Consider the following 17,615-nt stretch of genomic DNA (forward strand, 5'->3'; position numbering starts at 1 on the left):
TTGGTCTATGTATCTGTTGTACCAGTACCAGGCTGTTTTGACTGCTGTGGTGGTATAATAGGTTCTAAAATCAGGTAGTGTGAGGCCGCCCACTTTGTTGTTCTTCTTCAGTAATGCATTACTTATCTGGGGCCTCTCCCCTTTCCATATGAAGTTGGTGATTTGTTTCTCCATCTTATTAAAAAATGCCATTGGAATTTGGATCCGGATTGCAGTGTATTTGTAGATCACTTTGGGTAGAATTGACATTTTCACAATGTTGTGTCTTCCTATCCATGAACAAGGTATGTTTTTCCACTTATGCAGGTCTCTTTTGGTTTCATGCAGTAGTGTCTTGTAGTTTTCTTTGTATAGGTCTTTTATGTCTCTGGTTAGATTTATTCTTAAGTATTTTGTCTTGGGGGCTATTGTAAATGGTATTGATTTGGTGATTTCCTCTCTGAAGTTCTCTTTGTTGGTGTAGGGGAATCCAACGATTTTTGTATGTTTATCTTGTATCCTGATGCTTTGCTGAAATCATCTACTGTTTCCAGTAGTTTTCTTGTGGATTCTTTGGGGTTTTCTGTGTATAAGATCATATCATCTGCAAATAGAGACACTTTTACTTCTTCCTTACCAATTTGGATGCCCTTTATTTTTCTAGCCTAATTGCTCTGGCTAGGACCTCCAGCACAATGTTTAATAAGAGTGGTGATAAAGGACATTCTTGTCTGGTTCCCATTCTCAGGGGGAATGCTTTCAGACTGTCTCCATTTAGGATGATGTTGGCAGTTGGCTTTGTATAAATGCCCTTAATTATGTTGAGGAATTTCCCTTCTATTCCTATTTTGCTGAGAGTTTTTATCATGAATGGGTGTTGGGCTTTGTCAAATACCTTTTCTGCATCACTTGATAATATCATGTGGTTCTTGTCTTTTGTTTTATTCATGTGATAGATTACATTGATTGTTTTTCTGATGTTGAACCATCCCCACATACCTGGTATAAATTCCACTTGATCATGGTGAATTATTTTTTTGATATGTTGTTGAATTCTATTGGCTAGAATTTTGTCAAGGATTTTTACATCAGTGTTCATGAGAGATACTAGTCTGTAATTTTCTTTTTTGTAGTGTCTTTACCTGGTTTGGTATCAGGGTTATGCTGGCTTCATAGAATGAGTTTGGGAGTATTCCATCCTTTTCTATGCTCTGAAATACCTTTAGCAGTAGTGGTGTTAACTCTTCTCTGAAAGTTTGGTAGAATTCTCCAGTGAAACTGTTGGGCCAGGGCCTTTTTTGTTGTTGTTAGGAGTTTTTTAATTACCTTTTCAATTTCTTCTTGTGTTATAGGTTTATTCAGTTGTTCTACCTCTGTGTTAGTTTAGATAGGTAAGTGAGTTTCTAGAAATTTGTCCATTTCCTCTAGATTTTCAAATTTGTTAGAGTACAGTTTTTCATAGCATTCTGTTATGATTGTTTTAATTTCAGTTGGATCTGGTATGATATCACCCATCTCATTTCTTATACGGGTTATTTGCTTCCTCTCCTGTTTTTCTTTTGTCAGTTTGGCAAGTGGTTTATCAATTTTATTAATCTTTTCAAAGAACCAGCTTTTGGTCTTGTTAAGTCTTTCAGTTGTTTTTCTATTCTCTATTTCATTTAATTCTGCTCTAATTCTTATTGTTTCCTTTCTTCTGGTGCCTGAGGGCTTCTTTTGCTGCTCTCTTTCTGCTTGTTTGAGTTGTAGGTTTAATGTTTTGATTTTGGCACTTTCTTCTTTTTGGATGTGTGCATTTATTGCTATAAACTGACCTCTGAGCACTGCTTTTGCTGTGTTCCAAAGATTCTGGTAGGATGTGTTTTCGTTCACATCTGAGTCTATGAATTTCTTTATTTCATCCTTAATTTCTTCTGTAACCCAGTATTTTTTAAGCAAGGTGTTGTTCAGTTTCCATATGTTTGATTTTTTTTCCTTGCTTTTTCTGTTATTAATTTCTACTTTTATGGCTTTATGGTCATAAAAGATGCTTTGTAATATTTTGATGCTTTGGATTCTGTTAAGGCTTGCTTTATGGCCTGATATGTGGTCTCTTCTGGGGAATGTTCCATGTGTGTTGGAAAAGAAAGTATACTTGGCTGCTGTTGGGTGGAGTGTTTGGTATATGTCCATGAGATGAAGTTGGTTGATTGTGGCATTTAGATCTTCTGTGTGTTTATTGAGCTTCTTTCTGGATGTTCTGTCCTTCACCGAAAGTGATGCGTTGAAGTCTCCTAATATTATTGTGGAGCTGTTTTTCTTTTCAATGCTGTTAGAGTTTATTTTATGTATTTTGAGTGCGTACATATTTATCATAGTTATGTCCTCCTGGTATATTGACCTCTTAATCATTACATAGTGTCCTTCCTTATCCTTAGTGGTGGATTTTACTTTAAAGTCTATTTTATCAGAGATTAATATTGCCACTCCTGCTCTTTTTTGAGTGTTGTTTGCTTGATTTTTTTTCCCCATCCTTTGAGTTTTAGTTTGTTTGTGTCTTTAAATCTAAGGTGTGTCTCTTGTAGGTAGCATATAGATGGATTGTGTTTTTTTTTTTTTTTTTTTTTTAATCCATTCTGCCACTCTTGGTCTTCATTGGTGCATTTAGTCCATTTACATTCAGCGTAATTATTTATAGGTATATGTTTAGTGCTGTCATTTTGATGTCTTTTTTTTGTGTTGTTGACAGTTTCTTTGTTCCACTTAATTTTCTGTGCTGACTCGTTTTTCTTTATGTATGTTCTTTTCATCTTGTTCTTTGTTGTTGATTCTGTATTTGCTGAGTCTTTATATTTTTCTTGCCTTTTATTTTGATGTGTAGGATTGTTAGTTTCCTTTGTGGTTACCTTAATATTTACCACTATTTTTCTAAGTTTAGTTTAAACCAGTCTTTTATTTCTTTATATTGCCTTGATTTCCTCTCCACATGCAAAATCTATGTCTACATTTTTTAGTCCCTCTTTTTTGTTTTAATGTTGTCATCTTTTACATATTGACATCTCTTTTTCCCCATTTTCAGTGTTTTAGCTTTGATTAATTTTTGTGACTTTCCTCTCTGGGTTTATAACTGGTTGCTCTGTACTGTGTTCTAGTCTTGGGTTATTATCTAATGTTACTGATTTTCTAACTGGAGGACTCCCTTTAGTATTTTAATTTTGGTTTGGTTTTGACAAATTCCCTAAACTTCTCTTTATCTGGAAATGCCCTAATTTCAGCATCATATTTAAGAGACAGTTTTGCTGGATATATAATTCTTGGCTGGCAATTTTTTTCCTTCAAGTCTTTATATATGTCATCCCATTGCCTTCTTGCCTGCATGGATTCTGCTGAGTAGTCCGAGGTTAGTCTTATTGACTCTCCTTTGTAGATGATTTTTCGTTTATCCCCAGCAGCTCTTAAAAGTCTCTGTCTTTGGTTTGGCAAGTTTGATAATAATATGTCTTGGTGACTTTCTTTTGGGATCTACCTATGTCGGGTTTGATGAGCATCTTGGGTAGATATCTTGTAATCTTTCACGGTATCAGGGAAGCTTTCTGCCAACAAATCTTCAACAAGTCTCTCTATTTTCTGTTACCCCCCTCCCCGCCCCGTTCTAGTACTCCAGTCACTCGTAGGTTATTCCTCTTGGTAGAGTCTGGTGGGGGAATTTTTATGAAGCCACTGAACACATGGCTTCCCAGTGTTCAATTTGCTCTCAGTGTAATTCAGATAAACCTTACAAAGCTCCACGTGAGAGATTTCCCTTGCCGTCAGGACCAGTGCTTGAATGGCAGATTGATTTTATCCAACCTCCCCTCCTCAAGTGGTCACAAGTTTGTATTAGTAATGATTTGTAGATTTTCTCACTGGGTGGAAGCTTTTCCTCGTCATTGAGCTACTGCTGCGTTTGTGGCTAAGAAACTTCTTGAGAACATATCCCCACCTGGGGAGTCCCAAGGTTCCCTTTTAGTGACTGAGGCACCCATTTTACTGGGCAAATAAGTAAGGAAATATGTAAAATCTTCCCCATTTTTCAAGGACTTCATTGTCCTTATCACCCTAGATCCTCTGGTCTAGTTGAAAGAACTAATGGTGTAATAAAAACTCAACTAGTCAAACTTTCCAAATCTTTACAATTGCCTTCGACTAAGGTACTGCCTCTCGTCCTTTTAAATTTAAGAACTACTCCGTTTGGACCTCACAAATTGACTCCTCGTGAAATTAGCACTGGACGGCCAGTGGCCCTCCCGTATTGGGCAACATGCCCTGATTCAAATTTAGTTCAATCGGATTTGTTTACAGTATTGTAAATCTTTGATCCAGTATTCTAAAGAATATTTTACACAGGTTAAGGCAGCGTTTGATAATCAAAAGCAAGAAACATCTAATTACCTAATGTTCAACGTGGAGGTCGTATTTACTGGAATAGACAACAATTAAAAGAATTCTCTTGAACCTCGATGGAAAGGACCTTATTTAGTCCTTCTCACTAATTCTTGTGCTGCTAAATTACAGGAAGTTGAGGCTTGGATTCATTTATCCCAACTGAAGAAAGACCCGACTCCTGAATGGACTGTTGAGCCTCGTGAAGGTTTGAAATTAAAATTCACACATCACCAGGAAGAAAAGCAGATGATGGCTGGGTAGACTGCTTTCTTGAGATCTTCAGACGTGACCTGAAATTGCCTATGCAGCCTGCAGTAAAAGTTCGACTGGTTGCCTTTTATCATTTTTTTATTTGTTTTATTTTATATCTTCACATTATTAGCTGTTATGCATGATTGTGGATTATATTATGCCAGTTGTTATCTGTAAAATAAGTTGTTTAAATGAGGGCTTTAACTCTTTGAATTTTTCTCAGTCACCGGGATGAAATTTTTAGTTGTGGGTATTTTGATGATTTTAATGATCTAACTCCTTTGTAGTGCCACTTTCTAACCATTATACTCATTTTTGCTTTGAAATTATAACTTGCCATTGTTTTGAAATATTTTTTGTTATAAACTTGAACTTTTAAAATGGAAACGATTTAGCTGTAGAGGTACTAAGAATTTGTTTTCCGATTATCCTAATTCTTTGTATTTTCATTGAACTCCAGCTGTGGGGTATTATTCCTTGTTTTAATATTTTGTTCTCCCTGAAAACCCACAATTCTTTTTTTTATAACACCAATTCTAGAGAATAGCTTATTTTGTCATCACTGTTATTTGTATGCTGGTAAACCAAAGCCCGTTGCTGTCAAGTCAGTTTCAACTTATGGCGACCCTGTGGGGCAGAGTGGAACTACCCCGTACGGTTTCCGGGGAGCAGCTGGTGGATTCGAGCTGCTGACCTTTTGGTTGGCAGCTGTAGATCTTGACCACTGCACCATCAGGGCTCCGTGTATGCTGATAGCCTTTGTTTACTTCTTCTGGATTGTATTTCTCCACTATGAAGCCCTACTTAAACTTCTGCCCATACTGCTATTTATCGCAGCTCCCATTATTCTCGGAACGAGAATGGCCTTGTTAAACTCACTCAGGTAGCGCACAATCCACAGATCTGAATAAATGCTGGATCTGTCATCCTTCACCCAGAACTGCATGAGAACTCAAATCAGTTAGCTACTCCCATTCTGAATTATAGCTTTGTTCCCCCTGCTGTTATCAATTTTAACATTAGACATGTAAGACTGTGGCATCCTCCTGAGGCACTGACTCAACCTCAAGTCTCGTGTTTCAATCTGACTCGACTTAGAGTTACAGAGTATTCCAAAATACCCTTGATCTCCCCTTCAAATTGTAAAAATGAGCCCTTAATTTCATATAATGCTTGCTTCCCCCAGATATTGGAATGTGGCATTTGCAGGAAATTTAACAGTGTGTCTACAAGGAAAAACACCTTTTTGTGTCCAAATATGGAATTGGCTAAGGTTAGGAGCTCTGGGCAGATGGACTTTCTGAGGCCTTTCTAGCCCCCCGACCTCGGGCTCCCTAGGGACCAGCCCAGCTATGCCCTGCAGACAAAAGGCTGGAGGAGGAAATGCCTCAGCCAACCCCAGCAACTCCAGCCAAGTCCTCGACATCTTGGTTTCAGTTTCCATTCCTGCAAAATGAGAGTCACAGCCCAGGGAGAGATAAGCAGGAAGGCATGTGTGTTCCTGGGGTGCACATGAACCCCCTGTCCTTGGAGAGGGGGCACTCTGGGCCAGGCCAGGGCTCTGGGCCCACAGGACCCAGCAGACACTAAGAGCTCAGCCATCCCAATGACTCAATATCTCAACAGCAAGGAATGGATACCCAGAGCGAGGGACGACTGCGGTCCTGGGCTCCCGGGGAGAGCTGGACCCTGCAGGCCTGGCTGCTCAGCAAGCTTCTCTCCAGAGGTGAGCAAGAACAGAGACCCACCAAGAGAACATCTACAACAGAGAGCGGCGGAGCCTCCCAACTCCTGCAGCCCGCCCAGAGCGCTCCAGCGGGCACTCTGTGCAAATGCAGTAGAAACAAGAACTACGGGGGACTGTCGGCTTCTGCCCCAGCCCCTTAACACCAAGTGTGACACCTGAGGGTCCCCAAGGGTGGGTGAGCAAGGAGCTGAGGTACTGACAAGACATACTGACTCTGCACACACACAGGGTTCTCTCTCCAACCTGCTTTCATTCCTTCAACAAATATTGTTTGAGCACCTACTATGTGCCGGGCAGTGCACGAGGAACTTGGGAAAAGCAGGACAAGAGACAAAGGTCTCCTATGAAGCTACGCGCTGGTATGGTCAAGTGCTGGGGGACAAACAGCCGGATAAAGTGCAGCTGGGCATTGGCGAAGGGGGCAGGCTGTGGTTTTAAATGAGGTGGTCAGGGTGGGCCTCCTGGAGGAGGAGACTGGAGTAAAGACTTGGAGGAGGGCAGGGAGGGAGCTGTGCTGCCACCTGGGGGAAGGCGACTTCTAGGCAGAGGTGGTTCCAGGCAGTAAACCTGCTGCTATCCAGTCGATTCCGACTCCTAGGGACCCTGTAGGACAGAGTAGAACTGCCCCATAGGGTTTCCAAGGCTGTAAACTCTTCAGAAGCAAACTGCCACATCTTTCTCCCGTGGAACAGCTGGTGGGTTGAACTACTGACCTTTCATTTAGCGGATGAGTGCTTAACTGCTGAGCCACCAGGGCTCCTTGTTCCAGGTAGAGGGAACAGGTGGGGCAAAGGCCCTGTGGTCAGAGCACATCTGGCATGGCCCAGGAAGGACAGGCCAGTGGGCTCTGGGGAGGGGGGCAGCAGAGGTTGGGAGCAAGGGGGGCAGGAGAGGTTGGGGCAGCTGGGGGGACAGCAGAGGTGGGGTAGTGGGGGACAGCAGAGGTGGGGGCAGTGGGGGGGTGGCAAGGGCAGTGGGGGGCATCAGACATGGGGGCAGCGGGGGCCGTCTGTGTAGGATCTGTGGGCAATGTAAGGACCCCAGCTCTCGTCTGAGTGAAATGGGGGGCTCTGGGAGGGGGAGGGCGTGATCTTCCTTTTAAAAGACGCCCCTCCCACCAGGTGCTGTGCGAGTGTCAGGGGGCAGCGAGGAGGCACGGAGGCCCGCTGGGAGCCTCTTGCAGGGGTCCTGGAGGGAGGGAGGCGGCAGTGGTCAGGTCCCAGGTCAGTTCTGATGGCGGAGCCAATGGCACCTCTGGGAACTGGATGTGGGCATGAAAGCAAGAGAGGAGGCGTGGACAGTGAGGGTGTGGGCCAAGGAGCTGGAAAGATGCTTGCTGCTGTTTTGGGAGGAGGGGAGCCTGAGGGAGCAGCTTTGCGGGGAGACAGGAGCTCGGCTTTGGACATGGTAAGGCGGAGAGGTGGAGGAGGGGCTGGAGTTTAGGTGAGAAGCCCCGGAGAAGAGATGAATCTGGGTGCTACCCAGATTCGGGTGGTGCTTACAACCACGAAGCAGGACCAGGTCCCCAGGAGATGGAGGAGAGGGACCCCAAGGTAGGAGGGAAGCCTGAGGGCCTCGATGCCTAGAGAACCAAGGATGGACCAGAAACATGTCCTGTCCACGCCCAGCAGGTGAGGTCCGCCTGACACCACCCCTCTCCCCTCCCCATCATCAGGGGCATGCAGGGGCCCAACGCCGTCACCCACAAACAAGCCAAGGCAAAGTCCCCACCCCACAGTAACACCTTGGACCCCAGCTCCATGGGCATCCTCTGAAATCCTCTAAGAAGCCCCTCAGCCAGCCCAGCCCTTCTCACCCCCCTAAAAAATGAAACTGCTACCAAAGAATAAAAGCCACAGCCTTGCCAGGACCCGGCGCCTCTGGAGAAGGACCTGAGGAGACTGCTCTTCTCCTGAAAGTGCTGCTTCTAGAAGGAGCTTTCCAGCCGCCTGCCTGAGCCACAGCACGGCAGCAGAAAGGCTGTATCCATCTCCCGGAGGGGAGGCAAAGCTGGCTGACGACCCTCTTCCGCAGCCTGCGGGTCCCCACTGCCCCACCCCTCCACGGGCACCCGGCACCCCACAGCCCCCGCCTGTATCCCCCGGCCTCACCTGGTGTGGGAACCACAGGAAGCCTGACCCCACACTGGCTGCAGGATTTGGGGGCTTCCTCTTCGGGAGGAACACCGTTGCCTCCGCGGAGGGCTCCTCTGGTCCAGTGTCCCCTGCAGAATGGAAGCAAGAGGCCCAAGGCAGCTGGCTTTATACCCAGCCACGCATCAAGCGACCGGAGCCCAGTTTGTTTCAGTTTGCTTTTCTGAGAGAAGTTTCAGTGATATAACGACCTACTTACTGCTCCAGTAAACCCATCCCCGCCCTTCCTGCTCACGGCTGCAGCCTCATTCCGGATACTTCCCCTGAAACCCTCCCCTCCGGCGCCACCCAGCGCATACTGGCCGCTCTAGGCACCCTCCCCCTCTGCTGCCCCCGCCAGGCTTCTGGAAATGCTGCAGCTGAGGTCCCCACTAAGCTGTGGGCCAGCAACTTCCCCACAATCAGCTGAGCAGAGCCTGGAGAAGGGCAGGGGTCAGTGGGGTGGGGGTGCATGGGGGCGAGAGTTCTGGGCAGAGACAAAGATGGGCAAAACCCTCAGTTATCTGCTCCGCAGCCAAGCGCTGCCAACGCCCAGAGCTGATGCCTGCTGTGTGTCCTGAGCAGGTCGCTCAGCCTGTCTGCACCTGGCCTGCTTATCAGGGGCTAGCGTGAAGCACCTGCTCTCAGGCTGACATGGGGACTACTGAGCCACACAGAAATGCCAGCCACCACCACTGCCCGCTGAGTTAGAGCCGGCCAGGGCCCAGGGCTCACGGGCCGGGTTCCTCAGAACAGAGGCTGTGACCAGGATTCCCACCAGTGGGGGCTGCCACGTAAGAACTCCACACTCTTCCCTTGACCACTGGCCCTCAGGTCACCCTTGGTGGTGGGTGGCATCAAACTGCGGTCAGAGTCACGGCCAGTCCATGCCGAGGCCATCTGTCCAGGGTGAGAGGAGGCAGGCTTTGGGCTCTGGGGGCCCAACAATCTAGGCATCGACTCTCTGTGGTGACAATGACAAGTGTCCAAAGATCCATGCACCCCTCTTGGCTTCGGACAAGATCTCTCCGGTGCACGGGACAGAGCTCCTTCCCAGCCTTTGGTCCTCCAGTCCTTCCTGCTGGCGGTACCCTGGTGTTCCGGTCATACGGAGGGCTCTCAGCCAGGAGGGCAGAGGGCCGGTGGTGTCCACCCCTCTCCGTCTGCACCGTAGGCATGGTCTTCACTGGGGGTGAGCTCCTGCAGAGGGGCGGAGGCGGGCACCCGGTATGTGCGGTTACCTTGCTTCACCTTACACGGGCCAGGCCTCCCCTCCACACGGACCACCACGTCTGGGCACTCCCTCACTCAAACACCTTCAGTGACTCCCACGGCCTCTCCCTTTCCACCCAAGGCTGCCTCCCACTCTGCAGCGTTCCCCTCCTCACAGGCCAGAAAACCCAGAGCAAGGCTCAGGACAGGACGTTGCTGAAGCATCTTTCTGCTCCCTGCCTGCACTTGGGGTGTAAATCGGGGTAAAGGCAAATGAAGGGCCCGGGCCCCCAACGCGCCCTGTTCATCAGCTTCCAGACTTGTCCCTTCACTTTCAGTCCCAACCACGGACCGCGCCAAAACTCAAAGCCCCTCCCCCAACTTCCCCAAGAAAACAAGGGGGGCGGGGCGGTGAGGGATGGAGCAGCGCGCCCCCCCATCTTTGCACTTGCTGCTCCTCCTCCCGCCCGGCCTCCCCCAGGACCCCAGCCCTCTCGTGATGCTGGGGCCTCACCCTCGGGTCCTGGAGGTGGCGGCCGTGTTGAGCGCCCACCCTGCCCTTAAGAGCCCAGCCCCGCGGCGCTGGAGTCCCCTCCCTCCAGGGCGGGGGCGGCCCTGCCTCTTCGGAAAAGTTACTGTGAAATAAGGACGAAACCAAAAAACCAAACCCGTTGCCGTCGAGTCGATTCCGACTCACAGCGACCCAAAAGGACAGAGTAGAGCTGCCTCATAGGGTTTCCAAGAAGCGCCTGGCGCGTCTATTGGCAACTCCCTTGTCGGCCACTGCGATTCGTGCCAGCAAGGGACTCGGGGTGCAGTGCCGCCCGCCCCCGACTCCTGCCGCCCCTGCCTCCGTGGTCAGAGCCGCCCTGAGACCATGCCTGGGAAGTCACGCAGCGCCCCCTCTGAGGCCCTGCCTGGGATTCCCGCCGCGCCCCGGACGGGGCGGGGGCCCCGGCCTCCGGGATCATCGCCGCGCCCCACCCTGCGCCTACTGCCTCCCGCCCCCCGCACCTCGGCACCTCGGCGTCCTCGCACCCCCCCAACCCAGCCTCTCGTATCCACGGACCCTCGGGTCCCCGCACCCTCCCACCCCCGCACTCCTGGACACACAGATCCCTCGCATCCCCCTTCCCCGCACCCTGATTCGCAGACCTCCGCCCCGACCCCTCCTCCCTTTTCGCGGCCACTTTGCTGGAGCCACGTGTCCCGCCTCCGCGGGCACCGGGGCTCACGTGGGCGGGGCCGGACTCCTCTGCGGTGACGCCCCCAGAAGCCCCTGGGGAGGCGCCTCGGCTGCTGGGCACCCTCCTGGTTGGCGGCCGGCCAGAGGGATTCACACAGGGCTCGGACTGAGCCCCAGGCGGTGTGTGCATCCCAACCCCCTCATCTGTAAAGTGAGGCCAATAAGCCTGCATCCCAGCTTCCGGGGATTAATAATAACAACAGGAGACACTGATGTTCCGGCACTTGGCCTCTATTATCTCATTTAACGCTCGTGGCTCCCACGCCCAGCACACCTATGCAGGTCCCGGCACACACATCTCTGAGGGGCCCAGCACACGCACCTGTGGGGGGGCCTGGCGCAAGCACCTGTGGGGGACCTGGCACCCAGGCTGAAGCAGTTTGCCATTTTCAGTACGTGGCTGCCAAGGGTGCCTGGGGGATTGTCTGCTCCCCTGCCAGCCAGAAAGGGGGGACAAGCATATGCCATCCACTGGATCCCAGTCCCATGGCACACTTACTGCAAGAGCCAGAAACACTGCTGCTGGTCGAGGCAGCACCCGCTGTCAGTGTTAGTGCCACACGAGCCTGGGGGTGTGGAAGGGTTTCGTCAACTACTATCAACCCAGTGGTGGAGGAGGCTCAACGGTAGAATTCTCGCCTTCCATGTGGGAGACCTGGATTCTATTCCTGGCCAATGCACCTCATGCGCAGCCACCACCCACCTGTCAGTGGAGGCTTGCATGTTGCTGTGATGCTGAACAGGTTTCAGCGGAGCTTGCAGGCTAAGACAGACTAGGAAGAAAGGCCTGGCGATCTACTTCTGAAAATCAGCCAGTGCAAACCTTATGGATCACCACAGTCCAACCTGCAACTGATCATGGGGACAGCGCAGGACTGGGCGTTGTTTTGTTCCATTGTGCATGGGGTCACCATGATTCTGGGACCACCTTGATGGCAGCCAGCAACAATACTGTCAACCCCGTTACGCAGATCGCCTGGCGTCTAGACTGAGGCTCAGCGTGTCAACCCAGTTACACAGATCGCCCGGCATCTAGACCGTGGCTTAGCGAGGGACAGTGGTGGAACTCAGCCCTGCGTATCTGACACCAAATGCCAAGCTCTTCAGGGCAGTTATCCACACTTTTCTTTTCTACAGTTAATTTTTAATTACAAGGTAATTATGACTGTACCCCTGGGTGGTACACGTAATACCTTCAGGTGCTAACCAAAAGGTTGGAGGTTCAAGCCAATAGAGGCGCCTTGGAAGAAAGGCCTGGTGATCTGCTTCTGAAAAATCAGACATTAAAAGCCCTATGGAGCACAGTTCTGCTCTGACACACGGGGTCACCATGAGTCAGAGTCAACTCGACAACAACTGTCATTGTTATTTGAAAAATTAAACCATAACAACTATGGTTAAACTGTACTGCTCCCAAGAAGGAACTACTCTTATGAGTCTGATATGGGGCCTTCCAGAACTTTTTTTTTTAACTTGTACAGACATCATAGGATTGTTTAGTATGTGTGTTTACACACGTTGTATTTTAAGATGGGTATCCTTCTGCAACTTGTTTCTTTTCATTCAAGAATCTGTCTTAGCACCTACAGCTCCTTCCAACTGCTACAGTATTGCCCAGTATGAGTGTTGCACAGCTTCTTGAAGACAACCCCCAATGGAGAGACTGAGTCTTTCATTTTCTAAAATTGCCTACAAGGCTGTAATAAACACTGTTGGCCTCCCTTCCTCCTGTACATGTTCCCGCTGAGTCACGGGTGCCGTGCGGTGTCAGCCTGCTGCCCGCCTGGGGTCACGGGGTTGCTGGGGGGAATCAACTCAGAGGGAACAAACAACAATGCCCACCTGAGCGTATGGACTTACCGCCCACCAGCTCTGTGAATAGGACCATCTCTTAGTTGGGGAAAGGATGTGCTTGGCACGTGGACACAGCCACAAATGGACTCCCTGCTCCATGACAGCCCTGGTCCGGGATGGCCTCGTGGGCAGTGTCAGGACACATCCACTTTATGTCGCAACAGCCCAAGGTAAGAAGACATACAGGAGGTGCCCAAGGTCATCGGTCATCGGGGAAACACCTATCACAGTCACCATCAGAAACCATTTCGCACTCTCTAGGATGGCTGCAATGAAACAGCAGGTAACCACAGGCGCTGGTGAGGATGTACAGAAATCGCACCGCTGCGGGGAACAATCTGGCAGTTCCTCAAACCAGAGCCAGCGGATAAGCCAGCAACTCCACACCTAGGTACACACCCAAGGGAAATGAAAACAAGTGTCCGCACAGAAATCGGTCCATCAAAGTTCACAGCAGCATTATTCGTAACAGCCAGAAAGTGGAAACAACCCCAATATCCATCAACAGACGAATGGATGAACACAATGTGGCTATCCATACAACGGAATGTCATTCAGCCATCATAAAGGACGAAGTTCCCATGCACGCCACAACATGGATCGACCTTGAAAACAGCATGCTAAATGAAAGAAGCCAGACACAATGGCCACATATTATGAGTCCATTTGTGTCAGAGTGCAGAACAGGAAAACAGAAAGTAAATTCGTGGCTCCCAGGGGCTGGGGGGGGGGGGGGGCAGGGAGGATAAGGGGCGATAGCTAGAGTGTGGGGTTTCTTTTCGGGGGATGATGAAAATCATCTAAAATTGACTGTGGTGATGGTGGTACAACTCTGAATATATGAAAGACCACTGCACGGTATGCTTTAAGTGGACAGATCGTACGAAAGGTGAATCACGTTTTGGTAAAGCCGTCAAAAAACAAGAAAGAAAAAGGAAACACCCACGGGCAGTGGACGGCTGAGCTGGTCAGTCCGGGGCCCGGATGGAGAAAGCGCAGAAGACAGGACAGGAATCTGGAAGGTTCGCTCAGAACAACCGGCTGCACGGGGGCTACAGGAACTGCCAGCTGGCGATCTACTTCCAAACGTCCGGCCGCTGAGAACCCCCTGGAGCCCAGTTCTACCCCGACACACGGGTCCGCACGAGTCGGTGTCGCCTCGACAGCATCTGGCTTTGGTTTCAGTATCCCTGCTGGGCTCAGGGACTGGCAAGCAATGGCTGGGAGGGACGTGGCCTCGTGTGGACACTGGTGGGTCCTGGAGGCGCTGTGGTGGGGTCACCTGCCCGAGGCCCCCTGCACAGCGAGCTCCTCCTTTAGGGGCAGAGAGCACACTCCGCGGCCCTCCACCCTCCACGGAGTCACCCCTGGCAATGGTTAGACACTCTGAAACCAAAGGGCAGGTACAACGTACCCAACAGGGGAGAGGCGGCGAGTAGAGGCTAATTAAGGAAACCGCAATCCAAATACGCAACAGAACACCAGGCGGACACCAGAAATCACGTGTTCTATGTTTATTATCACAATAAATCTTCACAGCACTGAACGCCAGGAACGGAGTTACAGAGCACCATGAGCCACGTGTGGACTGATCCACGTATGGGACACCGTAAACAGATCCACATGCTAGCGCACATGTTACGTGTATCGAGTGGGAAGGGGGTCTGGAATGATCACCGAAATGGACTGGGGGAGGGTGGTTTCCTGTGTTTTTTACAATAAGTATGATTTTTACAAAAACACCAAAAGCCATTACTTTTTCAATTTAAAAACACAAAACACAAAATGACCTTTAAATAGACTTGAAGTCGTTTGGCGCACCTTGGTTTTCTCCCCACCAATATCAACAGACTTCGCCATCTGGACCAGACGCCACCTCCCAGACGCCCGTGACCATCAGCACAGGCTCCTCCCGCCCCCACCCAACTGAGAACTCGGGCCTGGGAAGGTGGGCCGGGCCTGAGGACGCCCCTCCTAGCCCAGCCTGGAAATCCCTGCTCCCTCACGTTATTCTAGAAGACACTCTAGGAACTGTTCCATCATCCCAAGTGGAGCCAAGGTTCCCAGCTGGGGCCTCAACGCAGGGTTCCTTCTCCCTCCCAGGTCGGCGACTCCGGCTTTCCTTGGGTCCCTCAGGCGGGCGTATGAACAGGCAGCAGTGGAGTATCAACATCACAGTGACAAGACCCTTCCGGGAGACACCTCAAATGCCAGGCACCAATCAGGCGCCCAGCTAAGCCTTCAACAGGGCGACCTTGTGTTCCGGAACAGAGTCTTCACTGATGTTGTAGGGCTGGGTCCCGGGTTCCTGCCTCAGCTGCTTCTCTGAGAAAACACAAGTTGTACAAGGACTAGAGAAGCAGAAGCAAGCGCGCATCAGCCCACAGAACGGGAGCAAAGGCCGGCATCTCGTGGTCCTGAGCAGGGGAAGCAGAGGCACCGCTGGCTCTCTGTAGGATGTCACAACCATCTCTGAGCACACCATCTCCCCTTTCTCATCGCTGGGCGGTACTCCCCCGCGTGCCTATGCCAGTTGGTTCATCCACCCTCCCGCTGCTCCGTGTTTGAGCTCACAGACATCATGATGAACAAAAGGAGCTGGACGGAAAACCAATCTTTACAGTTCCACTCCCGTGAGCTTCTGGAGCAGGCCCAACTAACTTATGGAGGGGAGATCTGAACAGTGCTTACCCCTGGGGGTGGGAAGTCACTGGGAGAGGGCAGGGGAGAACTTTCTGGAGTGAAGGAGAGGTCCCACATCTTGAGCGGTAGATACATAGGGTATCCGTTTGTCAGAACTCCAAATGTACTGTGTGTAAATTTTACCTGAATTACATGCACACAGACACAGACGCACTCCGTGCTCAGAAGTCCCCAGGGCAGGAGAGGGCCCTGCCTAACGTGCCTGCTGCCTCACACCCCTTGGCTCCCCATCCCTCTCTCTAAGCAGGTGAAGGTGGAGAAGGGCCAGCCCTGGGCCTGGAGCACCAGGATCCCACAGCACACAAGGCTCTCGATGCAGTGAGGCCCAGCAGCCCAGCTCGGCGTCAAACAGCCCGCCCTGCATCTCTGGCCTGTCCCGCACGGACAGAAGAGCTGCCAAGGCCCAGCTGGGACCACCAGTGACCTTCACTCTCAGGACTCCAGCGTCCCCCCCACCCCGAGTCCTGCTCTTCCCGCCCTTCCTGCACTCCCGCGGGCTGGGGCCCGGTTCTGATGGCACCAACCTGCTTCTTCGACAGTGGAGAAATACTGGAACCCTTTCAGGTCTGCAGACAGCAGGACACGCAGCACGGGCACCTGAGGGACAGACACACGTCCATTAGAGGGCGAGGTCACTCCTCTCTGACGCCCTGAGGGCACGCGGCCCGGGTCAGACGCACAGCTCCACCACTGTGCCCACGTGGGAGGGGTGCCACCCACACGTCGCATGTTGTGTCTCAGCGCGTCCCACGAGGGGCACGTCCCACATCACATGCTGTGTCTCAGCGTGTCACGTGAGCGGCATGTCCCCACGTCACATGCTGCGTCTCAGCGCGTCCCGTGAGGGGCACGTCCCCACATATGTAAAACGGAGAAGAGACCCTGCCTCACTGAAATGCTGTAAAGAGGATTTTTAAATGAGTAGTTTCCAAAGAACACAAGCAGGAAGCCGAGCACTCTCGAACATGACGGGCGACATTAACAGTCAAGAGCACAGCGCCGGAGCTGGCCTTCCTGAGCCTGCAGCCCACCCCACCCTCGCTGTGTGGTCTCAGGCAGGCTGATGAGCTTCTCTGGCCTCCTCGTCTGAAACGGGGAGGATGTGACTGCCAATAACCCCGCGTGACCCCGTGACAAATGCCAGCTGTCAGGAAGCCGCTGGCTCCGAGCCCGGCTCAGCGGCGGGTTTCAGGACTGGCTGTAGATGTGTTCTCCACAAGGCTGTGGGCCACACCTACGTCCCTGCGTGCCCCTGCCTGGTACATGGCTGGGAGGGCACCCTTCACAACAAAGCCCGTGACTCACTCCCCCATCAATGCTGATCCCAGGCCGTGCGCCCAGGCCGTGGGCGGGTGGCCTCTCTGTCACCCTACATGGTGCCCCCACCCCTTGCCAACAAACACGGTCACTGTCGCTGCTCCTGTTAGGTTCAGGCCCACAGGTAAAGACGCCGATGCTGTTCAGACCACGCACAGGGTCCTGGGAGCTAAGGAAATGGGTTTCAGCAAACCCGCAGTTACGTCCTTCTGTCACCCTCTCAGCAACCCCCACCCCCCAACCAGAGGCCTCCTGAAGCCCCTGAGCACTTCCTGCGCCTATTTCCGCATGTCCGCGTCTGTCTGTACTTCCTAAACGTCCACCCGTGCGACCAGGGGCCCGTCGCCGCACAGTCCAGCGTGGAGCGGAAGGAAGTCATGACCGCCCGGGGCCAGGCTTTCCTCCTGCCCTTGCAGGGCCCCGCTCCCCGCTCCTCCCCAGAGGCGGAGGGTCACCGTGAGGACCGCCGGCCAAGGGGCTCCTGAGAGGGCCCCAGCCACCCCACCCGGAACCACACCCTCCCTCTCAGTCACCGGGGGGTTCCTCACAACCGGCCGCAGCCCCCGGCCGCTACCTGCAGGCCGACAAAGGCCAGGGTGACGCCCCGCCGGCGGAAGTCCTCTATCAGCTGCCCCAGTCCCAGCACCACAGTGTAGTCGACGCTGCTGACGTGGGTGCACTCCAGAACCACGCTGCGCGGGGGCGAGGCTGCAGAGACAGCCCACGGGTCAGCCGAGGGGCCGGGGAGGGCCGCGGGGGCCGGGGCGGG

The 17,615-nt window shown here is 51.5% G+C and overlaps 2 protein-coding genes across 2 annotated transcripts in view; both read right to left on the reverse strand.

The window, feature by feature from the left end:
- The window catches only part of RNF213 (ring finger protein 213), a 117,423-nt gene extending 107,731 nt beyond the window's left edge, over positions 1-9,692 (reverse strand). The window contains 2 exon segments of the mRNA XM_023729165.1: positions 8,494-8,710; positions 9,606-9,692. Coding sequence (XP_023584933.1) covers positions 8,494-8,710; positions 9,606-9,692 — 304 coding nt within the window.
- A 4,640-nt stretch (positions 9,693-14,332) lies between these two features.
- Positions 14,333-17,615, reverse strand: part of SLC26A11 (solute carrier family 26 member 11) — a 25,596-nt gene continuing 22,313 nt past the window's right edge. Inside the window, exons 15-17 of the mRNA XM_004374098.2 lie at positions 17,421-17,554; positions 16,054-16,126; positions 14,333-15,151 (exon numbers count right to left, since the gene is read on the reverse strand). Coding sequence (XP_004374155.1) covers positions 15,060-15,151; positions 16,054-16,126; positions 17,421-17,554 — 299 coding nt within the window. The 3' untranslated portion in view covers positions 14,333-15,059. The remainder of the gene's footprint in view (positions 15,152-16,053; positions 16,127-17,420; positions 17,555-17,615) is intronic.

The sequence above is a fragment of the Trichechus manatus genome, unplaced genomic scaffold, assembly GCF_000243295.1.
Source record: "Trichechus manatus latirostris isolate Lorelei unplaced genomic scaffold, TriManLat1.0 scaffold00028, whole genome shotgun sequence".
Lineage (NCBI taxonomy): Eukaryota > Metazoa > Chordata > Mammalia > Sirenia > Trichechidae > Trichechus > Trichechus manatus.